At 42.4% G+C, this 27,100-nt stretch overlaps 1 protein-coding gene across 1 annotated transcript in view; it reads left to right on the top strand.

Annotated features, from left to right (window-relative positions):
* Nucleotides 1-27,100, top strand: part of BFSP1 (beaded filament structural protein 1) — a 47,329-nt gene that overhangs the window by 8,105 nt on the left and 12,124 nt on the right. The window contains exons 2-5 of the mRNA XM_077812030.1: nt 5,896-5,956; nt 22,658-22,753; nt 24,033-24,125; nt 24,883-24,990. Coding sequence (XP_077668156.1) covers nt 5,896-5,956; nt 22,658-22,753; nt 24,033-24,125; nt 24,883-24,990 — 358 coding nt within the window. The remainder of the gene's footprint in view (nt 1-5,895; nt 5,957-22,657; nt 22,754-24,032; nt 24,126-24,882; nt 24,991-27,100) is intronic.

The following is a 27,100-nucleotide window of genomic DNA, read 5'->3' as shown; positions in this document are numbered from 1 at the left end:
ATTTCTCAAACTGGGGGTCCTGACCCAAAAGGGAGTTGCAGGGGGGTCGCAAGGTTATTTTAGGGGGGGTTACAATATTTCCACCCATACTTCTGCACTGCCTTTAGAGCTGGGTGGCCGGAAAGTGGCGACTGTTGGCCAGGTGCCCAGCTCTGAATGCAGCACCCCGCCAGCAGCAGCACAGAAGCCAGGGTGGCAATACCATCCCATGCCACTCTTCCTTCTGTGTTGCCATCTTCAGAGCTGGGTGGCCAGAGAGTGGCGGCTGCTGACTGAGGGCCCCGCTCTGCAGGCAGCAATGCAGAAGGAAGGGTGGCAATACCATGCCATGCCACCCTTCCTTCTGCACTGCTGCTGGCAGTGGCCACTGCCTCTCCCAGCCAGCTGCCACTGCTCTCCAGCTTCCCAGATCTGAAGGCAGCATCGCCGTCAGCAGCAGTGCAGAAGTAAGGGTAGCAGTACCGCAACCTCCCCCGTGCAATAACCTTGCGACCCCCGCCCCCAACTCCTTTTTAGGTCAGGACCCCTGCAATTACAACATCGTGAAATTTCAGATTTCAATAGCTGAAATCATGAAATTTACTATTTTTAAAATCCTATGACCATGACATTGACCCAAGTGGACCGTGAGTTTGGTCGGGCCCTACACATAGTGGAAGGGCACAGCTGTGCCCTGGTGAACTGAACTATCCAAAGGGGCAGCATAGCAGTGACACTACTTCACGGAGAGTGGTGTATGGTAAGAACTAAATAAGGAAGATTTTGGGATTGGGCTCATTGTTCTTGTTAATACAAGCAGTAGTCTGTAGCTCAGAGATAAGCAGTATAAGCCATGTCATGTATATTCTTAGTCTGCCAATCACAGGTACTGAGAGATGAAATGCAAGTATTTTAGACTTGTGCATCATCTTGGTAGGACTTGCATTCCATAGTTTGTCTTTTCTTTGGCAGAGGTATCTATGGGGAAGAAGGACTAACCAGCCAAAGCATTGCTGTTTCTATTGAGAAAAGGTTAGTGAAAGTACATGTCTCCTTCATTGTGCCATAAGGAGGCAAGACATGGGGTCATCCTAACCTCCTGTACCTCAGAGTTCCTCTGCTGGGCACGCTTTACTGAAAATGTTTTGTCTCCAGCTCTGGCAATCTTCATCCCAGATACCTTCATCTTCATCTTCCTTGCTGATTTTAATATTCTTGGAGTGGGTCAAGGGAGAGGCAGCTTTTAGGCAGCTGGGCACGTTGAAGGCCAGGACCAAGACCATGAACTGAATCCAGCACTGAGTGACTGAATGCTGAGTAATGCTGTGGTGTTTTCTTGTCTACTGTTCTGCTTAGGAGACAAGATGCAACATTTTGAGCCACACTCAACTCCTGGAAGCCTCCCAGTGTCAGACCCAGGGAAAAAACATGGCCGTAGTCCAGCTTTGAATAATAAAGATATGGATCATTGTGACAAGGTCTACATCTGTGAGGAACAGGTTCACTCTACTTGTCCACTGGAGAAGGGAATAGATATTTCTAGCCACTGCTGAAGCCCGGCATTTCAGAAGTGGAGATGAGTCCAGTATAACTTCTAGACTGTGCATGTCCCTCACATTCAATAGGCAGACCCCCTCAGCTAACGGGAGTGCTCATGGATTCTGCTAAATATCTGAACTCTGGGGTGCAGTGGCAGAATTCCCACATTGGTAGCTCTCTGACAGCTGAAAGAGGAAAGCAGTGTGGTGGTGGATCTTTTAAAGGTCTGCTCTAGCTTACTTGAATCAGGCAGCTTCTTCAAAGGACATCTACTAGCTTTTCCCTACTCTTATGGCAACTAATACCCTCTATGCAGCAACACAATGCTGACTTCTGCTTGCTGCTTGGCAGTGGACGAGGCACGAAGAACAGGGCCACCACTGTCCAGCCCTGGATCCACGCTGCCAGCTAAGGATCACATTTATATCAGGACTAAGGATCTCAGTACCTTTATCTGCTTCATGAGGGTCAAAAAATGACTTTGCAGACCTTGGCCTTCATCTCGTCAGTTTCAGCCCCTCACATACCTACCATATCAGCACAGGTACATCAGTTAGTCTGTCCTCTGACTGGCTTGTCCTTTTGCTTTTCAAGATTTTCAAAAGTGACTGGAGATTTTGGGTGTCACAATTTCCAAGTGCCCAACTGGAAGCAACTTAAAGAGGCCTGTTTTCAGAAAACACTGATTTCCCAACCTCTGAAAATCAGATCCCTTTAAGGCGGTCTCCAGTTGGGCACTAAAAAATGGCACAGAAAATACTAGTCACTTTGAAAGTCTTGGCTAGCATGTGATTTGTTCACCTTTGGGGATGGTCAACTGGTCATTGCACTTCTTCAGCACAGTTTCCCATGTATTTTTATATTGATGCACTTTTTTTTTTTTTTTGCATGATTGGGCTCCAGGGTAGAAGAAACAGCTAGAGAGAAAAAGAATAGAATAGAATTTTGTTTTATATCGCGCCTTTCTTATGGGAAATGTACTAATGAGCTTTATAAGGCAACAAATACCGTAAGATCCTGGCAATATAGTGAGTGTATAAAGCCAGTGCAGTAACCATGCATTTAAACATGTGATATCCGTGTGTATGAGTGAAAGACTTTTTCAGATGTCTTATAGATCTCTTAGTGTACAGAGAAGAGCAGAACAGAATGGGGATTGATTTAAATCTCTTCCAAGAGATGGTCACGCTAACATCACAGTATATTGAGTGTAAAGCTCTATCCCCATAGGATACGTGAACTCACAAGGGAGTGTGGAGTGGAGTAATGTGTGTGTATTATAACAGCCTTCTTATGCCATTAGCTTTTGGGCTAAAGGATAATGATGGAAATAGCTGCTAAATATATTTCAGTTAATGGGGCTATATGGAAATTCAAGCAATAGACCAGAATCAGACATCTCCTCCCCTCCCAGATCAGAGCAGCCCTGAATTGTGGTGGGGTTGAGATCTGGATTCAGACTCTGTCAGCCTCATCTCTATTGAATTCAGATGGTTATATTATGGGGAGAGCAGCATTTTATCATGGCTATATGATTTTCATGATGTGTTGTGATCTTCTTCATTCTTTCCCAGTTGCCAGAATACATCTATGCAAATTAATGAACTGTTTGTTTTCAACTGCACATTGAAGAGATTTACAAGGTCCAACAAAATTTGTTTTAGGTCAGCAATTTAATAAAGCTCCATACTGAATATGGTCTTAACTCAGAGGATGAATGGTTTTGCTGGTGCACTGGGAAACATTTGGACAGCTGTTGTGATTTAATGACAAGCTCTGCTTTAGGAAGCTATAGAACAGCATTTCAGCAGAAGAAAGTCATGAACGTATGGAAGCGAGGGTGAAACTAAGCAACCTTTTAATTTTTTTTACCAGTTTGCTAGCAGTTCCCAGTTCCCTACTGGCACTGAATAATAGCATTCTGTCCTGCCCTTACAACACTGTGTAGGGGAGTAAGGAGGCTTATTTAGCCCCACCCCCTCCCTTTCACTTTTGTAGACTGTCTGCACTGTGTGGAAGTGAGGGGCTGCAGAGAGAGACAGGATAGCCCAGTTCTTGGGTGCTAGCTTAGGACATGGGGTAACCCGCTTTCAACTCCCAGCTCTGCTACAAACTTCCTGTGTGACCTGGGCCAAGTCACTTGGGGCTAGACCCACAAAAGGTAGTTAGGCTCATCAATGTGATACTTAACTTCAGGCACCCTGCCACCTCCTGGAATCCTGAGCCTTGAGTTCGGCACCCAGATGCTCCTGTTGAGATGCATGGGGAGAATTAGGAGCCTTAACAAGGGGATGCACGGAAGCCAGCATGCTGAGCAGGGAGCTGCCTAAGTTAGACGGTGATAAATGCCAAGGAGAGGAGTGTGACCTATGCCCCACCCCCACCCCCTGGGCTGGAGGAGCTGCCTTCCTCTGCTCAGGATTCATAGCTGTGAAACCTTTCCTGGAATGAGGTGCCTAAGCTAGATCAGTCCTTTCTCAAGAAACATTGAGAAGGAGAAGTCCCTTTATACTCAATAGCCCAGTGGTTAGTGCACTCACGCAAGATGTGGGCGATCAGGGTTCAAGTACCCATGCTGCCTCATTGGGAGCAGACTCTTCCTCCTCCCAGGTGAGTGCCCTAACCACAGAGCTATAGGGTTTTCTGGGAGTGGGTCTCTTTCTATCTCTCAATAGTCATTGGGTCAGAAAGAGGGTGAGAACTAGTGGTTAGCGCACTCTCCTGGGAGACCCATGTTCCAGTCTCTGCTCCAATGAATATTTAAGTATTTTATACAAAGTGGGACAGCGTCCACAGGAGAGAATGAATCTAGTGTTAAATGAAAGGAGTTTTCTAGTGACTGGACAGGTGCCTTGGAAACCATGAATTCACCTGGAAGGAATTGATGATTTCGGGAGAGAGCTGAAGGATTAAATTATTAGGACAAGAGAACTTTCTTCTAACTCTTTGATGCTTTCCTCCTAGGTTAAGCCTCAAGCAGTGTTCAGTACCATAGCCTATGTTACACCTACTCTAGAGATAAACAGATTTCCATTCCCTGGGCTAACAAACCATATTTTAAAATGTTTAAAGGAGAAGATGAAAAGATGGCAATTTTGTTTTCTGTACTTCTGTAGTAGAAATTACTTCAGGGAGCGAGGAATAAACAGACAGGCTGTGTCTTTCTCACTCTTCAGCCACCAGCAACAGCTTGACTTTGATGAGCAATTTGTTCAGAGTTTGATGATAAAATCTTGTTGCTCAGTATTGTAATACATTTCTAATTGTTTTTTTAATTGCATTCTCTCATTAAATTGCTTCTCTGGTGTAGCAGTTTATTTACAGTCTTGCTTTTCTTAAAGGAAAAGAATCCACAACAGGATTCTTTGGTGCCATCTCCAAAGAAAGAACTACAATCAATCAATCACCCTTTAGGGGTGATGGTGCTTGTTTCTTTCCATGAGAAAAATCTCCTTACAAGAGAATTCTTTGTATGTTACAATACAAAGCTGACATTCTTAAATTATAACTTTTTATGCCATGTTTATCTTAATTCAGAGAGAAACAGCGTAAACTACAAATTATTTCCAATTTTTCTCTAATATAGGAAATTTCACATATACATTTGTGTGTGTTTCTGTACGTATACATAGGAATATATTATAATGGTATAGAAAAGTTCATGTGTTTTCTAGTTTCAGCAGGCAATGTTAATAATGTGCTCATTAAAATCTGCCTTGGAGTTTATGAACAGTATTAAACGGTGGGTAATATTAAAAAAGAAGACCTAAACCCCAAGAAAATCAAAATGTATCCTCATTCTGCACTTCTTTCTCAGATGAAACTCCCATTGAAATCAACTGTACACCACAAATTGCAACATTATTTACAGTGCGCATAACTCAAATATCAACATTTATCATTGATTTCTGTACCACACCAGATTATCCCAGATACACTGTCACAGTTATCTCCTCTAACAGCAGAATGAAATATTGTGATATCTCAGCTATCAAGTCTGGTAACTATTGGTAAATAGTGACTTTTAAATGGTGAGCACTGTTGTCTGATATAGTTTTGTATAATGTAAATCACTGACATTTTATTGGAAATGATCTATGCTCAGACTTTCTTTGGAGAAGTCATGGCAAATGTCCATCCACTTCATTGTGTTTGTTGCTTGATGAAAAGACTTGAGGGACTTAATCAAAACAAGAATTACACTCACCATCTGAAGCCAAAGATCTATGGTTAAGTTATGAATAAACCTTGTGGGCCCGGTCAAGATTCAGAGTCAACTTAAATGTGACGCTTCTGTACTGCAAGATATTGTAGATGGAGCACAGTATGTGAAGAGATAAGCCACTCGACTTCATCTTCACTTTGTCCTATTTGCAGGTACAGAAATGAACGTGAATATCAGCAGATGCTAAAAGAGACCCTTGAACGCCTTAATAAGGTGAGCCTGTTACAGTAGGAAGTGTGCTGTTTGCATCAGCTGCTTCCTTTCATTTCATTTACTAGACAAAATTGCTTTGATGTCCATTCAGTTTGGTTCGATTAACTTTTAAGCAGTTATTTTAGTTCTGATGGAATTTATTTTGGTAATATTATGTAATATCACTTCCCCCCTCACCCCCCGCCATAGTCACACTTACAGGTGCTCCCACAAATCATGAAATCACTACTTTATGTGTAGTGTTCCCATCCTCTCTCCTATTTCTGGCCATAAGCTATTAGTGTGTGCAGGTAACTTTTCTGTCAATAGCATTAAGAAATCAGAATCTAGGATAGTGAGAGAATTTGGGACCTTTCCTCATTCTCCAGTGCTGGGTGATTTTTTTTCATCCTGTAAACTTTGAAGGGGAGCCCTTAGGCACAGATTTTCAAAGGTTGATTTCAATGTGAATTAGGCACCTAACCTGCTTAGGCCCTTATGAGAAGGCCGTTAGGTGACTATCTGCATCTTTAGGCACTTAAATACCTTTGAAAATCTGGCCCTTAGAGCCTGATCCTAAACATGCTGCAGTCTGTGGGAATAGGTTTTGGAGTAGGCCCTTAGCGAGAGACCTATCTGATCACTAACTGGACTTATTGTCTCCTTTGTTATCTTGCATGTCCCTAGACCCATGGAATATAAACTTTGTAACTGATCCAATAATATGGGGCCCCTTTAAGTTACAGTTATGTGCATTAGTAAGTGTTTAGCTGGATTTGGGCTATTAGGCATGAGTTTGAGTTTACTGAATTAAATGAGAGTTTTTCCTGAGAACGGAGTTCAGGACCAGGTCGATAGAACAGACGATGGCTTGATTTACAGTTGTCAGTAGGGTTCCTTAATATCTAGACAAATATAGTCACAAACCAATCAATAAGAGAAATGAAAGCCCAAGAGAACAGATTTTAAACTCATTTCCTCTACAGATGTGTCTTGTGTGTTTTCCCATACAGTGCCTCATTTGCCTGGGATTTTTTTAAGCCCTTGACAGGCCTTTATGGCAACCTACATATCTCGTAAGGATCCTTCACTAAGCTTTGCCCTGAAAAGCATTCCTACTGTATATCTCTTGCTGTTGTGTGGCTCTGGCCACCTGTGGGAGAAGTCTACTGATATGATGATAATGATGTGGAAAAGTGGAGCAAAGATAGTTACATCTAAATATGAATATGTATCGTTTTGGCTATAAGGTGGAAAGAAATAAAAATGACTGTTCTGGTTGCTGTAAACTGCCACTGTCTGCATGGTTGAAAGCACCATACCAATGAGCTCCTTAAGAAAAGAGCTCTGGGCCAGAGGCAAGCAAAGTGATCCTAGAAAAAAGGCAGTTTTCCCTAATCATTGTTTTTGTTCTTTTTGCATTTATTGACCACTAATAGCTGAAAGCCAATGTTGTCACACTGTTGTAATCTATAAAGTCAGGTGTGTTAAAAAAAAGGGGGGGCCAAAAATGGCTGAGAACTTAAAAATTGGATGATAACAGACCATGGATCCCAGTGATGATCGAACCTGGTGATATTCTAAACAAAAAGAGCTCTCAGCCATGCTTGTAGCTGTTTCCATCACTTCCCACTGACTCAACAAACCTTCTAGGCTTCAGAGTGACACAGAGAATCCTGGAATTTTATTATATAGATTAGCAGTTCTTCTCACTGTGGAAGGGATCTCACTTAACAAAGATCCCGTCTTTATGTGTAGTGTCCTGTTTTTTAAAGAAATCCCTTTAATCTGATGTATTGTACTTATTGAGCTCCTGGTCAGAGAAACTGCATGAGTCTCTCCACGCACAGGTTTGTCAGTTTTTTGTCAGTCCTGTTATGACAGTCTGGGAGCTTCAAGGAGATTATCTGGCTTTGAGGACTAAAACTGTATTCTATCCTGCAGGAAAAGGTCAAGTCCATTAAATAACACCAAGTTCCCATTAACCAAAAAAATAGACATTTTATTCCTCAATTCCTGCAGATTAAGAGGATTTTGAAGGGCCTGATCTCTGGCATACCTTGAATGCTGTTGTAATCAGAACCCTTGAGCAGAGGCTTATCTTTAAGGAGGCAAACAACCCACTGATGGAAGCTTGATTTTGGTTTTGGAGTGCAGATGGGTCAATACCTACGGAAGGCCATAACACAGTTCCCTAGCTTGGCCCTGTACCAGTGTTGTCCTGTTTCCATGACAAAGAATAATACCCAGTCCTCAAACTGTGCTAGACAATCATGAGCCCAAGATGAGGGACCCAAATGTAGGCAGAGTGCTGAAGCTATTCTGTAAGTCATACAGTGAAGCCAAACGGTGATCAAATGAACCTAAGACTATTAAGGGAAAACACAGAAAATAGCAGATGAATCTTAAAAAGAGTTAGTGCCAAGCTCCCCAATTCTTATCACGGAGAGAACAAATGTCTGTCATTTGTAGAGCAGTTCTTTCCAGTGCCTCAAAAATATGTGAGTGCTAAACAGCATAATGACTTGAGCTGGGCTTATAAAGTACCAGTTGAAATCAGTGGGAGTTAGGTGCCTAAACCCAGGGCCGCGGTGAAATCCTGGCTCCATTGAAGCCAGCGGGAGTTTTCCCATTGACTGAGGTGGAGCCAGGATTTCATGCCTGGTATTTCATGCCTGGCAAAGGGCCACAGTCAGCCTGACTCTTTTGCAGGGGGAGGCCATAAGCAGCTTTGTTGCCATTTGTCTGATCCTGACTTGAGACATGCAAAATTCCAGTTCCTGCATTTAAGCAAGCACAGGGACTCCCAACTTACTGCCCTAGGGACAGGGAGAAGATGGCCTCTGGCTGTCCGTGGAGCTGCCCGTGGATCCATCTGACTGCACAGCAGGCAGTGAAATGCACCCTAGACAGGGGGTATAGCAGAGCACATGCAGCTCAGCAGCTGCAGGAGCTGTAGTAGTGAGAATGCTTCCCCACGCTCCCTCTGGGACGGTGTGATTCTGCACCAAGTCCAGCTCGGACTGTGCCTCTCAGGCACAACTGAGCCTTGAATTACTAGTGCTGTTTCTAAAGAGGTTAAAATGAAACATTTCCTGGCAGCTTTGTTTCCTGGATTCTTGTGTCTTCAACTACCGTGCAACATTTAAACATTTCTTACTGGAAACAGCTAACAAGATATAATAGCACCTCTGTACCTCACAAGGGTGTTGTAAGGATAAATACATTAAAGGTTATAGACTACTCAGATATTCCAGTAATGGGGGGCCAACCACGGGCAACAGATAGATAAAAAAAGTTCTGAAGTTTCTTGCTCTAACCAGTTTCTTCTATATCCTTTATCCCTTAGAGCAGAAATTAGTGACTGTGTTTTCCCCATTCCCAGACTTGCCCCTGGAAACAGTAGACATGATTAGTTGGGAACTTGCTCACAAGGGACATCGTATGCAGTGCCAGTTAGGCCACTCACACGAATTTGGTGGCTTATGACGTTATGACTCAACTGTACTATACTTATAGTAGTACAGCTACTTAGACTCTATCGGAGAGGAGGGGAGGTTCTGCTAACCTGCCTGAATTTATTTCTTCTATAAGCTACTCAAGATAATAATGTTTAAGCTGAGCCTGAGTAGCCACTTATCAAAAGGCAGTCAATTAGCAGCCCCTTTTCTCCATTGGTTTTTCTTTGAATAACCATAGACTTTAAGGTCAGAAGGGACCATTATGATGGTCTAGTCTGACCTCCTGCACCACGCAGGTCACAGAATCTCACCCACCCACTCCTGTAATAAACCCCTAACCTATGTCTAAGCTATTAAAGTCCTCAAATCGTGGTTTAAAGACTTCAAGGTTCAGAGAAAGAAAAGGAGGACTTGTGGCACCTTAGAGACTAACCAATTTATTTGAGCATGAGCTTTCGTGAGCTACAGCTCACTTCATCTGTAGCACTTCATCTAGCTGTAGCTCACGAAAGCTCATGCTCAAATAAATTGGTTAGTCTCTAAGGTGCCACAAGTACTCCTTTTCTTTTTGCGAATACAGACTAACACGGCTGCTACTCTGAAAAAAGGTTCAGAGAATCCTCCAGCAAGTGACCTGTGCCCCCCACTGCAGAGGAAGGCGAAAACCCCCCAGGGCCTCTGCTAATCTGCCCTGGAGGAAAATTCCTTCCCGACCCAAATATGGCAATCAGCCTAACCCTGACCATGTGGGCAAGACTCACCAGCCAGACACCCAGGAAAGAATTCTCTGTAGTAACTCAGATCCCACCTCATCTAACATCCCATCGGGCATATTTACCGCTAATAGTCAAAGATCAATTAATTGCCAAAATTAGGCTATCCCATCATACCATCCCCTCCATAAACTTATCAAGCTTAGTCTTGAAGCCAGATAGGTCTTTTGCCCCCACTGCTCCTCCTCTTTCAAAGCTGTGATCTTATGTCTACACTGCAGTTTTGTCACCAAAAGTTATGCCATTGTAATTAAAGCACTTTAATTAAACTGCAGTTGCATGTCCACAGTATGCTCCTTGTGTCGGCACAGCACATCCACACTAGCAGCTCTTGTATCGACACAGAGAGCAGTGCACTGTGGGTAGCTATCCCACTGTGCACCTGGCTGCAGGGTGCTTTGGGAAGGGTTTGCAATGCCTCATGGGGCAGGTACAGCGTCACATGATGCAGGTTTCCCAGTCCCATTAGTCCATGGGCATCCTAGTAGATTTCCAGCCGCTTTTCAACTGAAGTGGGTGGGGGGCAGGGGAAGAGTGTGTGACAGGGAGCGTGGCGGGAAGACAGAGACAGAGTGTGTGTTGGGGGAGAGTGTGTGCCCCTGCATGCTGTCTCCGTCAGTTCAGACAGCCGCCAGAAGCAACCAATCCTGGGGCAGGGGAAGGGGAACACCCCTGACATCAGCCCCCACCTCCCTCCCTGGCTCAGCACAGCAGCCTCTCTCTCTCTCTCACAGGCGCACACACATCTGTCCCGGCCTGCCTGCGTCTGTGTTCCTAGTGTGGCAGAGAGCAGGAGCAGTCCACCTTCATGATTTGCTTTGTTGCCCAGTGCAGAGCAGCAGGCTCAGCTGTCAGAAGGGAGCTTTGAAAGGGGAGGGGCACATGCCTGTAGGGCTGCTGAGTTCAAAACAGTGAGCAGAACGGTCCTGGCAGGCATTGTGGGATACTGGGAGAGGCCACTTCCGGGGATATAATGAACGGCAGTGTCTACAGTGACATTTTGTCATTTTAACTTTGCTGCAAAAAGCTCTATGCCTCTCGTCGAGGTGGTTTTATTTTGTCATTGAAATGGAAGAGTTTTGTCACCAAAAGTGGCATTGCTATGCATACACTCCACTGTTTTGTTGCCAAAAGCTGCCTTTTAGCAACAAAACTCTGCAGTGTAGAGAAGGCCTAAGGAGATTAAACGTCTACCCAGACTATAACTCTGACAGACTGAGCCACTGTTTATGGATGCCCCTGAAATCTTAAACTCTGCTCTTATCATATGCAAATGGATTGCATAAGTTCATAATGTTTAAGGCCAGAAGGGACCATTGTATCATCTGCTTTGGTCTCCTGTATGTCACAGGCCATTAAATTTCACCCAGTTACCCCTTTATTGAGCCCAATAACTTGTGTTTGGCTAAAGCACATCTTCCAGAAAGGCATTCAGTCTTGATCTGAAGACATCAAGAGATGGAGAATCTACCCCTTCCCTTGGTTGTTGGTTCCAATGATTAGTCAGCCGGACTGTTAAAATTTTGAGCCTTATGTCTAATTTGAATTTGTCTGGCTTCGGCTTCCAACCATTGGTTCTTGTTATGCCTCGCTCTGCTAGAATGAAGAGTCGTTTAGCACTCAGTATTTGCTCCTGGTGAAGGTACTTCTACACTTTAATGAAGTCACCTCTCAATCATTTGATAAATTAAACAGATTGAGCTGTTTACATCTCTCTCTATAAGGCATTTTCTCCAGCCTTCAAATAATTTCTGTCTCTTTTCTTCAACTTTCCCAATTTTTCAACATGCTTTTGAAAATGCATGCACTGGAATTGCATGTAGTATTCCAGTATCGGTCTCATCAATACCATATACAGAGGTAAAATCACCTCCCTCCTCCTATTTGCTACTCGCTTGTTTACATATCCAAGGATTGCATTCAGTTTTTGCCACAATACTGTACTGGGAGCCCACGTTGCGTTGCTTGTCTACAATATCCCCTGTATCCTTTTCAGTCACTCTTTTCCAGGATACATCCCTCATTCTGTAGGTATGGCCTGCCTTCCTTGTTCCTAGATGCATGACCTTGCAGTAGGCTCTATTTAAAATATGTTTCGTTTAAAGGGGCCCAGGTTATCAGGAGATCCAGATCGCTCTATGTTACTGCCCTGCCATCATCATCATTTACTTCTCTGCTAACCTTTGTGTCATTTGCAGATTTTACCATCAGTGACTTTGATGAAAACGTTGAATAGCATTGACTTAGTACCGATCCCTGAGGGACCTCACTAAAAATACCCTCTTTCCATGATAATTCTCCACTGGCAGCTACTTTTTCACATCTGTCAGTTAGCAAGTTCCTAATCTATTTCACTTGTGTTTTACTGATATTGTAATAGGTGAACACAGACCCCAATGCTAATGTTTCAGTCAGAATGTGTGTGGCACTAAATCAAATGACTTATAAAAGTCTAAGTATACTACAGCTATCAAAAAATGAAATCAGGTTTGTTTGACAAGACCTATTTTCAATAAAAACCATGTTGACTGGCATTAATTACATTCATATTCTTTCAGTCTTTGTCAGCTGAATCCTGTATCAGCTTTTCCTTTATTTTATCCATGATTGATAACAGGCTAACCAGCCTATAGTTACGAAAGACATTCCACTTGCCCTTTGTGAATATTGGCACCACATTGCACTCTTCCAGTCTTCTGGAATTTCCCTGGTATTCCAAAATAGATTAAATTTTAACATTAGGAGGCCAGAGATCTCCTCAGCCAACTCTTTTAGGACCCTTGGGTGCACATTATTTGGATTTGCTGTTATAAAAATGTTTTCCCCAATTAAATATTGTTTAACATCATCCTTAGTTATTAATGAACTAGGTAGTACTTCTTCATTCTCACGTGGTACAAGTACATCATCCTGCTTGTTTCCAACTATAGAACAAAATATTTATTGAACACTTCTGCCTTTTCTGCATCATTATTAACAATTTTACCATCTCCATCTAATAACAGACCTATAACTCTACCATTACTAGAATTTCCTTTGTTTCAAATATATTTTAAGAAACTTTTTATTGGCCATGACCCTGCTAGCCATGGATTTTTCCCTGAAGTCTTTAGCTTCCCTGTCAATTTTCTATATTTCATAACATTTACAGTATATTGATTGTTATATATTTTCCCTTTTTGCCATTTGTTATAAATTGTTTTTATATTTCTAATTACTGCCTTCACTTCATCACTAAACATGATGGGTTTTTTAGTCAAAGTGGGTTATCTATAAACTCTTTTTAAATAACTCCCAATTTTTCTTCACATTTTTCTGTCCAAATTTTCCTTCCCAATCAATTTCACTCATAATTCTTCTTAGCTTTGGGAAATTAACCCATTCTGACTGTCCTCAAAGGGTTGTAACAGTGTTGTGAACATTCCAGTCATGGTAATTGTCCCAGTAGGTTTTAGTCATATCAATTATATCCAATTTCTTTTCATCAATGAGAGTTTCCAATTTCTCTTACTTGTAACCCAGTCTCCTAATACTGGTATATAAGCAAATGAAAAAATTCTTCTCTTCACATTGTTTGCCACATTGTGTCAATTTGGTTGCAACTCACTGAATTTGCACTGTTTTAAAGAGTTACATTCAGTCCTAATGAGGGGGAATGGAGGAGAGAGAGAAAGAGAGAGAGAGAAAAAATCTGGCCCAGTATTTCTAAATTAAATCATCCACTCTATTCATATTCCGTGTTTTCTAATGACTCAAGAAGGGTGGGTATCAATGTGTATTCTCCTAGCCATGTTACTTAGCGTTCGATTCTGCTCCCCTTCCTCATGGTAAATGGTACCTTCCTGGGCAGGCAATCACAGGAATGTGAAAGGGACAAGAGAACCAAGAAATGGGAGCAGACATTGGGCCAACTTCTGGAATTCTTTTCTACTTGAGATCAATAGGAGTTTCGCCATACTACTGGCAACAAACCAAGGTTAAACCAACATTGATACCATTGAGGGAGTGGATGAGAATCTATATGTAAAGACTGATGTATTAGTGAATTCTTTATTAATTTGTTCTGGCTATTTTCCATTTAGCAAATATGTTTTTATTGTTTATTGGCTTTCCTTGAGTCCATTTTAAGGTATCCCGGGCACTAAGGTAGCAAAGAATCCTCTGAGAAATCTATGTGCTTTCTAAAAGGAATGTATTCATGGAGAACAATGCTACAAAGCAATCAGTAACAATCAGCTACCTTCCTCACAATCTCTTTTACCATATGACAGGTTTCAGAATAGCAGCTGTGTTAGTCTGTATTCGCAAAAAGAAAAGGAGTACTTGTGACACCTTAGAGACTAACAAATAAATTGGTTAGTCTCTAAGGTGCCACAAGTACTCCTTTTCTTTTACCATATGGATCTTTATTCATCTGATTTTAGTGAATCTGTGCTCTGTAGACCCAACACCTAGGAATAAGAAATGGTTTTGTTAGCGGAGGATGTAAAGGCAGAAATAATTAAGGTATCAGAAGTGGCAAAAGATTGAGTAACCTCTAGCAGAAATGGCTTTGTGCGAACAGGGGTTAAGAAGCTAAGATAACCTCGCTGGCACCTGACCAAAATGACCAATGAGGAGATAAGATACTTTCAAAGCTGGAGGAGGGGAAACAAAGGTTTCTCTCTGTCTGTGTGATGCTTTTGCTGGGACCAGAGCAGGAATGCAGGTCAGAACTCCTGTAAAGAGTTCGTAAGCAATCTAGTTAGATATGTCTTAGATTCTGTTTTGTTTAAATGGCTGATAAAATAAGTTGTGCTGAATGGGATGTATATTCCTGTTTTTGTGTCTTTTTGTAACTTAAGGTTTTTGCCTAGAGGGATGTTTTGAATCTGACTACTCTTTAAGGTCTTTCCCTTCCTGATTTTACAGAGGTTTTTCTTTTACTTTTTCTTTAATTAAAATTCTTCTTTTAAGAACCTGATTGCTTTTTCATTGTTCTTAAGATCCAAGGGTTTGGGTCTGTGTTCACCTATGCAAATTGGTGAGGATTTTTATCAAGCCTTCCCCAGGAAAGGGGGTGTAGTGCTTGGGGGGATATTTTTTGGGGGGAGACGTTTCCAAGTGGGTACTTCCTCTGTTATTTTTGTTATACACTTTGGTGGTGGCAGCATAAAGGTTCAAGGACAAAAGGTAAAAGTTTGTACCTTGGGGAAGTTTTAACCTAAGCTGGTAAGAATAAGCTTAGGGGGTCTTTCATGCAGGTCCCCACATCTGTACCCTAGAGTTCAGAGTGAGGAAGGAACCTTGATGGGATCATTTGAATGACTTGTACTTTTTTTATCTACATTTTAATGTCCAGAACATCTCTTCTCCTCCATATTTCAGAGAGATCATGTGCTTAGAATTTGCCAGTATATTGGAGCTCATTTAGAACACATTTTATGGGTATTTTATAAGTTCACCAAATGGAAAGGCAAATCCAGAGCCATCTCTGGAGGTATAGAGGTCTCTCCTGCATCAGAACCAGTATGGTTCCACTGCACAGGAAGGGCATTTTGAAAATTGACACAGCATGAACCCCAACACGTGGTTCGGAGCCCAGCTCCATTGGCCTACCTGTGACAATGCAAGGTTGGATGGGGGCAAGGTAGAGCATGAAGTATGTGCTGCATGGCTCCTCAGTCCTCCCCTTTCACACAGGGTCATGGGGTGGTAGTTCAGCCATTGCGCAGAAGTAGCCCGCTCTGAGCATCTCTGCAGCCATTCTGCCAGCTGAGGAGAAAGGTTCCCGCTCCCTAGACCCTTCGTGGAGATTACCAACGACTGGTTTGAATCCAGTGCCACAGATTCAGAAGGGACAACTGTGATCCCCTAGACCGAACAGGGTCTGGCTCATAGTGATCAGAGATGGGTGAAAGTGAGGACACATTTTCCCAAAGGTTCACTCAAAGATTTTGTTTTAGAGTTTGGAGACTTGGCTTTTCTGCAAAAAATTGAGATATTTGTTCGTCACTTAAAACATATGAAAACCTGAAAAACAAATTTGTTGCTGGGAAACATGATGCCTTTGAAGGTGTGTGAGCAGACGTGGCAGGGGTCTGGTGGCCATCTCTGATGTTTTTCTCGTGTGCCTTATCGATGAAGAGGAACATAAAAAGAGAAAGCAAAATGTAGCAGGCTAGGGTACCACACTAATGAATATAACTTGTACTAAATCCCTTCTCATTATCAAAATGTGAATATGTATTAGAGGCAGAGGTGAAAGTAAGCCAGTATGCCCTGGTACAGCGTATCGGCAAGAGCCGGTGCACCGTACTGGGGCAGCCCGGCTTCCCAAGGGAGCAATTTAAAGGGCCTGGGGCTCCCAGCAGTGGCTGGAGCCCCAGGATCTTTAAATTGCCTCCAGAGCCCCGCTGCTGGATCCCTGGGGTAGCAGCTGCAGGGCTCCGGGGGCTATTTAAAGGGCCCGCGGCTCCCCTGCTTCTACCTGGAGAAGTGGTGGGGCTCCAGCGGCTATTTAAAGGACTGGGGCTGCAGAGGCAGCTGGAACCCCCACTACCCCAGGGCTCCGGGGTCTATTTAAAGGGCCAGGGCGGTAGAAGAGGGGAGCCCCAGGCCCTTTAAATAGCCCCAGAGCCCCGTGCTGCTGCTGCTGCTACCCAGGTGCGGGGGAGCACTTACATTTCAGGGTGGGCTGGGGCTGGCTCTGACCCCCTCAACCCCGCCCCTTCCAGGGGCCAGAGCTGGCCCCAGCATACCGGTAAGTCACTCGACTTACTTTCAGCCCTGGTTAGAGGTCTCTCTCTCTGGCTGAGTCTGTTGGAGCTGTAGGTTAAGAGCTTCAGCTCAAGCTATGCACTTAGCTCTGGAGGTCCCTAGGTCAGAAGATGAAGTCAGATGGCATCTTTCACACAGACAGAAGTGATTATAAATATTAGGTAACGCAATCAGGGAACAAAAACAATATCAGGTGACAAAGATTACAAACCGCATAGAGCAAACTATCAAATGAGCAATGGAACGCTCACTGAGGCAACCAGTTTGTGAGCAATCTTTGGGAAGAAATTTGTTCATACACAACATTCACTGTTCCATCTGAATAATGAAGAGGCTTACTGCGTGTTTGCAGACTACTGCTGAATAGGAAAAGGGGCTCAGTTTAGTGAATGATTTGTTGTTTGTAAATTTTGTACCTCTCTCCATTAACAACAAACAGGGATCCAAGCCCTGCCATGAAGGCCATTTTGCAAACCGTTTACTCCATACATGTATGTGCGTGTGGTAAAATTCTGTGCCACTGATACATTTCACATTATATCAAATGAAATGGAGGATGTTATACATCTTAGCAGGTTTTTGACAGCAGTATTCTCTGCAGCAGGGCAGACAGCAGATATGAGATGCATATTATGTTGAGAGCAAAGTTCTGGCATTTGACATGATTGCGTTGTCCATATTTATCAGTGACACAGAATTCATATCCCCATATCCATCACCTTCCACTTAAACTAGTATTTGAGTACATTCAGGTCAATTTATAGATGTAGGAATGCAGTGGCTTTTACTCAGACAGATAAGTCCATTCTGCTTTGCAGTTCATTTTCTGTGCATAGAACTCAGAATAAATTTATATACATGCAGGAATCTTTACAAATAGGGAAGAACACATCAACATACAGAAGCATTAAACAACAATTCTGCAAAGCACTGGACTTGTCCTATCTCATTGCTATTGCTTGAAAATAGCCCTGATCCTCAAAGGTATTTATCAATGGGAGTTAGGCTGTAAATACCATTGAAGATCTGGGCCTTTGATCACTGCTGGAGTCAGTATCTAAAGTTTTTTTTTTTTAAATGCACATAAAGAATAATGAAAGAATGATACAAAGTTGAGGAGAAAATAACTGGATGATGTGTTGTTTTGATACAGCGTGAGGGTTCAGTGAATACATAGCTAAATCTAGCTTATTTAGAAAGAAAAACTGCGAATGCATTTTCTCCCTTGGGCAAACATTTGAAAAGCTGAAGACTAGATTTGCTCATTACATACAAAAATATTTGCTAATTGGGGATGTCTGCTTCCCCCATAAGGCTCCTAACACTATCATTGTTGTGCTGATCTTTCTCTCAATAGGAAATCATTAAAGCTGCATAAATGCTCCACAAATTCCTGATGACTGGCTTAGAATATTCTGGTCATGGTCGGTTTTAATTAGTGGCATTTGCTCACAGTGCAGTTAACTAGCTCTAGAGTAAAAAAAGTTCATGGTGGTTTTATTGGTGCATCAGCAAACCTGGCTGGACGAGTCAATAGCATGATGAAAATCACAAGCATCAACACATTTCTGAATAGCATATCAGCCCGGGTGATTGCTTTGCTGTGCATGTGAAAAAGGAAATTCCTCTTTCACCACAGTCACATGCCCTGCCCAGTTTAATTCACTGCACATGATCTGATCATTGTACCAGATATTTACCTCTGATAATTGAAAGTGGTGAGTTTTAAAGGGATGCCATATGTTTAAAAATCTGTCTCCCTTCAGCCCCCTTAAGATCCTATTGTGACAAGCAACGTCTAGTGTTACTCTGACTGAAGTCGATTAGGGGAAAATATTTGTTCCCATATTTTCTGTTTCCTTTGTGCATTTGACAGTACTTTATGCATGTTCCTCTGTGTAGTCAGTTATTTATTCAAACCATAGCTACGCTACAGATGCCACTGCGGTTTAGGTACAATGCTGGGACTATGTTGCTGTAGTGCTATAACACAGACACTTCTCACAGGGATGGAAAGGGTTTTTTTCCATTGCTGTAGGAGCTTCAGCTCCCCAAGTGATGGTAGTGAGGTCAAAGGAAGCATTCTTCCATTGACGTCGCTGCATCTACACTTAGGGTTCAGTTGGCATAGCTGTGGCACTCCGGGGTCTGAATTTTTCACATCCCCCGTCATAACTATAAAGGGAAGGGTAACCACCTTTACATCCCTCCTGGCCAGAGGAAAAACCCTTTCACCTGTAAAGGGTTAAGAAGCTACGATAACCTCGCTGGCACCTGACCAAAATGACCAATGAGGAGACAAGATACTTTCAAAGCTGGAGGGGGGAAAACAAAGGGTTCTCTCTGTCTGTATGATGCTTTTGCCGGGACCAGAGCAGGAATGCAGGTCAGAACTCCCGTAAAAGGGTTAATAAGCAATCTAGCTAGATATGCGTTAGATTCTGTTTTGTTTAAATGGCTGATAAAATAAGTTGTGCTGAATGGAATGTATATTCCTGTTTTTGTGTCTTTTTGTAACTTAAGGTTTTGTCTAGCGGGATTCTCTATGTTTTGAATCTGATTACCCTGGAAGGTGTTCACCATCCTGATTTTACAGAGGTGATTCTTTTACTTTAATTAAAATTCTTCTTTGAAGAACCTGATTGCTTTTTCATTGTTCTTAAGATCCAAGGGTTTGGGTCTGTGTTCACCTATGCAAATTGGTGAGGATTTTTATCAAGCCTTCCCCAGGAAAGGGGGTGTAGTGCTTGGGGGGATATTTTGGAGGGGAGACATTTCCAAGTGGGCACTTCCCCTGTTCTTTGTGTAACACTTTGGTGGTGGCAGCGTTTAACATAAACTGGTAAGAATAAGCTTAGGGGGTCTTTCATGCAGGTCCCCACATCTGTACCCTAGAGTTCAGAGTGGGGAAGGAACCTTGACACCCCCTTAGCACATAGTTACGTGGACCTAACATTTAAGTGTAGATTAGGTCTTAGTTTCCCTTGATGACTTTTTAATTGTGTCAGGTTAGGCTCTGTGTGAAATAGAACACATTTTCCTGAGAACTAATCATCAGCCTTTGTATCAACATTGGGATTATCATATATGACAAAATCAATTATATTGAATGGGCCTGGTTCTGATCTCATGGACACCAATGTAACTCTACTGATTTCAATGGAGATATCCGTGATTTACAACAGAGATCAGAATGCCCCATGTGCTGGCAACTATGATACAGGTAGATTCACAGTGCACATGCTCACTTTTCTATCCCAAATCCTGGAAAGTACTGAATCAGACCTTTTCACTAGCATACTCTTACCTTGCGGAGCTGGCATGAGCAGTGTGGTTGGAATTATGAAGAAAGAAATGAGTCAAGAAATAAAAGCATATGCATTTTGAATGTAACTATCTCATAAACTCACACACATGGGACGTGATTCTAGTCTCTGGTGCAAGGCCCAGATTCAGCAAATCAGTATATGCGTAAGTCATATTGATTTCAACAGGAATTAAGTGGGTGCTTAAAGTTAAGAACTTGTTTAAGTGCTTTGTTGAATAGGGGTGGGACTTCACATATGCTTAAAATGAAGCATGTGCTTAAATGCATTGGTTAGTTGAGGCCTAAAAAAGAAGGATCTCCATTGAAGCCAGTGGTGTTACTCTAATCTAGATGAGATCCGAATCAGGCCCATGAAATATTAGTGATTTTAGCATCCATGGCTACCCCAAAGTTGCTACAAAGCTGATGATTATTGCTGTTGAGCACAACTTACCACTCAAAACCTGGTGTGACAGAACTAAAGAGACACCATCACCTTGAAACTACTTAATATAAAAATATGAATTAAATGCACTTTCAGATGTATAGCTGTCCTGGAGACTCACCTTCAAATTTTTGATTTTACAGTCAGATATTCCTGTGTTTTGCAATTTCTTTTTGCTCTTGCTGGGTCAGAGACACACTAATAACGCAGGTGGAATGACCTGAATAGCTGCTTGTAGTGGGAACTTGTGAAACTATACTTAAAGTGCTGTCAAATGCAGAAAGTAAACAAATTGCAAAAACAATTGAGAAAAGGACTCTCCTCCCCTACCCCCCTACCATGGTCTCAGGTTGTATGTACTTTGTTCTCTAGAATAAGATCTACTGAAAATCTATGGGATTTTGTAATATCATAACAAAACCATTGATAGAGAGAGGCTGCAAAGGGCTGAGTGTACATGGTGGAAAAAAATGTCTCCAGGGTTTTCAGAGAGCTTGTGTTATTGAAGGTCCTACCCACAAACATTTGGTCACAGAAGTTGCCAAAATGCATTGATTTCCTGACAAAGAGTTACGTGTAAACAATCCTCCAACGTACTAGGAGTGTAATCTTAGCTCCGTTGAAGTTAGTGGGCTTTTTTGCCATTGACTTCACTGGGGGCTAGGATTTTACTCAAGGTCCAGATTACCCTGAGATTATATAAACTATAGATGCCAAGCCTGCAACTGTTGATATATTTTAACGCCTTTTTTATCACTGCAAGGAATACTTTTGTCTTCTGTAAATGTCAATTCAATTGTATTGGTGCAATTCAGCCAGCTCAGGTATCACATCCGAAGTCCATTGAAAGCAGTGAGTTTCTTTCCCTTGATATCAATGGGCTTTGGATCAGGTTCATATTGCATTTATAGCTGCATGAAAACGCCTCCACTTAAGTAAATTATAAAATGTCATAGGAACCATTGAGTGTTAGGGAGTTGCAAGAAGGATTCAACTGGTCATGTTCAGGAGTCCTACCAGAAACTAAATTTTCACTCTGTTGGTGCACAATATATTTAATGAGATGCTGATGTATTAGATAGCAGTCTGAAACTTATCCCCATAGAACTTGTTATTTTGTATTGTATGATTTAAAGTTACTGAGAATTATTTTATATTCAGGAGCTTGTTTAAAGTAGTATAACTCAGTAATGAGCCAAGTGACCTCTTAGAATTGAAACAGGAGTTAGATACTGGGCCAGATTTCTGCTCTCTGTTATGCAGGTGTAAATCACCATAATTATTGTGAGTTCCATGCTCATTTCTCTAGACCATCTGGACTCTGAGAATCTTCTGCCTCCTGAATTTACAATTAATTGCAATTTTTTGCCCCCAAACTTGCTTTTCTAGTTTTTGTGGGCCACCATGTTAATAATTAATAGTCCCAGAAATGTCACTGAAAAATCCAATTTTATGACGTGTGAGGTGTCGCAAAGTGAAGGGATGAAAAATTTCAGGTTGACACAGAAATATGGTATGTTCTTTAGTGTGATATTTTAAAAAGTGTCAAAATATATCAAACACGGTCACAAACATTGGAGAAATCAGTGCCTTATACTGTTGATTCCTCCTGCTTAGAATCAGACACCATTGCAAGCTTCAGTGACTGGTATTTCATAAAGTGTCTATTCCTTGGCTCCCAGCCATCATAAAGCATATGGTGAATGAGCTGTGACAGCACCACAGTGCTGAAATGTATTTAACTGCTTGTCTTTATCAGCTTTGTTCAGAAAAATAGTGTATACCACGGGAGAGCCGAATGGATAAAAGTGCATATTTTTTGTCGGTTTCATCATACCTTTGTTTCTCCCATTAGTCTTTAATTCTCAACATAGGTGGCTAAAAATTTTAAAATATTCACTTGTTGGATAAGTGGCTCCTCTATTCTTAACGAACCTGAAGCCAGTACTAAAAATGTCATGTTTATCTGCACTGCAGGAAGCAGATGAAGCTTTGTTATGTAATCTGGAACTTCAGATTGAATCACAGTTCCTGCAGGATGACATTAATGCCACAAAGGACAGGTACAAGAAGGTAATTGCACTGAATTCCCCACCTCTCAGAGAGGAGTCTGGAAGGTTGAAAAGTGTCACGCTAACCTTTGATCTCTTTCAGTGGCCACTTCAGACACCTACAGGGTAAAGGTTTGTTGTTTTATTTTATTGTAAAAAGGCATTTTGAAAAGGTTCAAAGAAACCCAGTGACCCCAGGTAAGACTGGATATGTTAGTGAACAAAATACATTCAGTTTGGTATTCTCTAGACCAACAAGTAGGCTGTTGTATTTTATCAAAGCTCACTCACTCAAGGTCAGCAGTCTAGAATCATTAACATGATCTGCTTGAATCCTTTATCATCATTTAATCTATAGAGGGGCCAGTCCTGTTTGAGCCATCCTGAGTACCATGATAAGCAATCAGGCCAAGAGCCTCAAACGTATTTAGGCACCTAGCTCCCACTGGAATCAGTGGGAATCACAGGTCTGAATAGGCTTGTTGATATAGGCCTTACTGTTTTACACAGAGGTACAACAATTTGTTTTGTAGCATGAACACTATAAAATGTTGCCTGATTCAAGTTCTGTAAAGGGTGTGACTGGGAGGATTGTAGTCTGGCATTCCCAGGAAAAGATCCATCATTAAATAGCTTTAGGAGCCATATATAAACTGGGAATAGATTTGGTAAAAGGAGCGAGACTAACGTTAATCCTTTTCCACATTTCTTTGGAATTTTTGCCATTGAGAGCTATGGAAGCTAGATCAGGTCTAGAGGCAAAAACTAGAACAGGGTCAATGGTCAGTGACTCAAACCAGACGCTGGACTTGGTCAACCTTTTCTAAGCACATTTACAAAGTGTCATCTGAAAGGAGTCACAGTCTTACACATCGGCCATACAAATGAAAATACCTCCTTCCACCTGTCTTTATTACACCATTAACCACCCTTACCCCTTCCACCTCTCCTCCACCGGTGACTAGATCAGATTATATTCCCATTTGTTCCTTTAAAACATGAGTAACATAGTACTGAATTAAGACTATGCTGCATCTCATCAGTAACTGAACAGCTTTAGCAAAGTACTATCTGAATGTGGTGATTGGGTTACTAAACTGCGAACACATATAGAGCCCAGTTCAGATGAGTAGACGTCCACTAGAGTCAGGGTGGCATGTATGTATGGCAGATCTGAATTTGACCCATACTTTTACCAGTGAAAGAAGTTATCATCAAGAAATAAATCACAGACATTCAGACAGCTGAACTGAAATCTTGCTCTACTAGTTACTAATTAAAATTATTTTACTCCACCACAGAATATCATGGAAATACAGACCTATGTCAGCATTTTACAACAGATCATCCAAATGACCCCTAGCGTGACCACCATTACAGTTGGAGTGAGCGAGGTAAGTGTTTCACTGAGTAAATAAATGCTATGTAGTGAGCACTCACAATGTGATAGTCAATATTTACCCTAAATTCCTGAGATAGTCCATCTATTTCCTATTCTAAGTAGACGGAGGTGCTGTGGTGTCTGTGAGTAAATGTGGAATTGCTAATGATGACAACAGAAGATCAGAGTTGCAGCTTTGAAAAACTTAAGTGAGCTTTAGGAGCTTTAGGATCAAAAGAGATGTCAGAAGTCTTGAACAGGGATTTCTGCTAGCCAGGTGGATTCTGGGACATGTTAAAAGGCTAGTCCAGCAGCAGCAGAAGTAGGGATGTGTCCCATCAGAGTAAAGAGATTCCAAGATTTGGAGATGGGGATGTGAGCCTACTTTGCCTGCTCCCTCTCCAAAGAGTCAAGATGGGGCAAGAGCAAGAGGGATGGACCCTTGTGAATCAAACTGATTGAATGAAACCAGGTGAGACAAAGGTGATGGGTTTCACTTTCGCACCAGTGTAGGACAGTACCCCAGGAAACAGTTGTTGTTTGGGTGTGAATGGCAAACCTTTTCCTTTCAAATGAACTGAACTATTTTAAACCATAAGCAGTGCTTCTACAGTGCCTCCATTGGGAACTTGAGACCATTGAAGTTATGTAGCAAGAGGCGGAGGTGTCATCTCATCATCATTCATGTTGTCTTTTCAGATTGACTGTAGGTAATGAAATCTCTGGTGGCATGTTTACATGATCAGACATTCTTTCTTCTTTTCTCTCAGGAAAGGCTGATGGCAGAAAGGAGAATTCCTATCCTGCAGAGTCAGCTGGAAGAGTACAAGAGCATTCTTTGTCAGCTGCAGACTCAGAAATTGAAACTGCAGACTGAGGTACCATACAACTAACTGGAAAGTCTAGTGACCCTCATTGATTCAGACTAGTGTAATTGCAACAAATCAACACCTAACACTGAACAACGCAGCATGGATGGTATTTAATGGGGTTTTGAGCATATGTATTCTACCTACAAATAAGATGAATGCCTGAAAAGGATTTTTTTTTTATTCAAACTTTACCTATCTCAGCTTCTGCCTTCTGTCTAACCATGGGATGAAGATTTATGTAGTTAGTTTCAGAGGGTCAGTCATGACTGTGTGATGGCTGCTTAGTAGGTTGAGTAGAAGTGGTTGGAGGCCTTAGTCCAGTACATGGTGGAACAAGATGCCCAGATCACAACTGGGTTGCTGATGGACAGTCTCAGCAGACAGGCCAACGACTGAAAAGGTCCAGGGACTGAGTCTCCCCCTTGCTCAATCCAGTATGAAATGCACTGGCACTGTGGGATAAAATCAGAGGTCTTCAGAGATGTCAGTTCAGCACTTTCCCTGAGCACTAAATTCACTCCACAAGCTCTGGGGTTGATGTGGGAATAACTGGGTGACATTCTATGGTCTGTGCCATGAGGCAGGTCACACTCAATGATCACAATAGTCCCTTCTGACCTTAAAATCTATGTATTTCCTCAAAAAGTGCATGTCAGGTTTCACACAGCAGCCTACACATATCCCTGATTACAATAACAATGAATTAGCACCTTCAGCCACACCCAGGGACCAACAGCAACAATGGTCTGTGTGTCTGTGCAGTGCTGATTCACAGGGCATGAGTTACCAGGACTTTTCCTGCAGCTCCTGCCTGTCCCCAGCCAAGTACGTCATCGTGCAGCTTGTGTCTTCTGCAGCAATCCACTGGGCTCTGTGATCCTGTCAGGCTAAGCTGAAAACTGAACAGCAACCTAAGCCATGAAGGTCAGGACCTATATGTCCACCCCTAGGAAGGGCCTAATTAATGGGGAGTTGTGGAAAATTATTACCTTAACGCGGCAAGTAAGGGCTCCTTTGTGCCTGTTCCGGGGATGGTGTGCTGATACACAGCACCTCCCAGAGATCTTGGGAAGTGCAGCCACTGCAGTGGCTTGCTGAGTCTCGCCGGCTCTTCTGGCCAGCACACAGAGGGGTTGGGCTAAGGCCACACCTCTACCTCAGCCTCCTTGGGGTGTCTGACACCCTAGTCAGGAATTCACCTTGCACTCAGGGGAGAGCACAGACTGTGATGGTGCCTGAGTTCTGCTCAGATGTACAAGTAGCTGGAGAAACCTGCCTTCAGATGGTTAACCCAAGAAAAGATTAGCATAATCTGGCCTTTACTAGTCCTAATTTCAGAATGAAACCTTCATTTTCAAGGTGACACTTTCTATTAAGATTCCATTTATAAAGGGTTAATAAATGACAAATATAGCAGTTATACTCATATTGAGAATATCAGTAAAAGGGGTAAGAGGTGGTTATAAGCCATGGTTATAATCAACCTATTGAGCTGTTGGAACCTCAGGGTGGAATTTTCCCAAATAAAACAAATCACTCAGGTTCTTTGGAAATGGCTCTCCCCCGCTCCTGCCCCTCCTCCTCCCTCCCCCCCCCCACGGTCTATAACAATTGAGTAATGAATTATTAAAGCAATATATTAATGATTTATTAACCCTCTACAGCAGTGGGTCTCAACCTGTTTACCATTGTGGGCCACATCTGCAGAGCTCTGTGTCTTGTGGGGAGCGTGCACACAATATATACACTACCTGAACAGCTACACAAAAAAGAAGTTTAGTATTTGTTATATGACAGCAATACAATTCAGATCACTACAGCACCTTTCATTTCAACACTGGCACATGTCTGCCAAGAGCATTTTAAATGAGTAAATAAGTCAAAACACTAACTGTTAAAATTAATTTACTGTAAGGGTGGCAAGGCTGCACTGCATTGCAGCTGGGCTGAGTGCCCAGAGAGCATGGCTGCCGAGCCTGCTGGCAAAGATGGGGACCCCTGCCCGGTGCAGGGTGCCCCCAAGCCAGACACTGCCCCCCGTGTATCCAGCCCCTCCAGTCAGGGACTATATCCCAGCCCCCCAAGCTTGCCCCCCCCTCCACAGCCAGGGAATGCC

This window comes from Eretmochelys imbricata, chromosome 3 (assembly GCF_965152235.1).
Source record: "Eretmochelys imbricata isolate rEreImb1 chromosome 3, rEreImb1.hap1, whole genome shotgun sequence".
Taxonomy (NCBI): Eukaryota; Metazoa; Chordata; order Testudines; family Cheloniidae; genus Eretmochelys; species Eretmochelys imbricata.
Note: the sequence above shows the minus strand (reverse complement) of the source record. Positions and strands in the feature narration are given on the sequence as shown.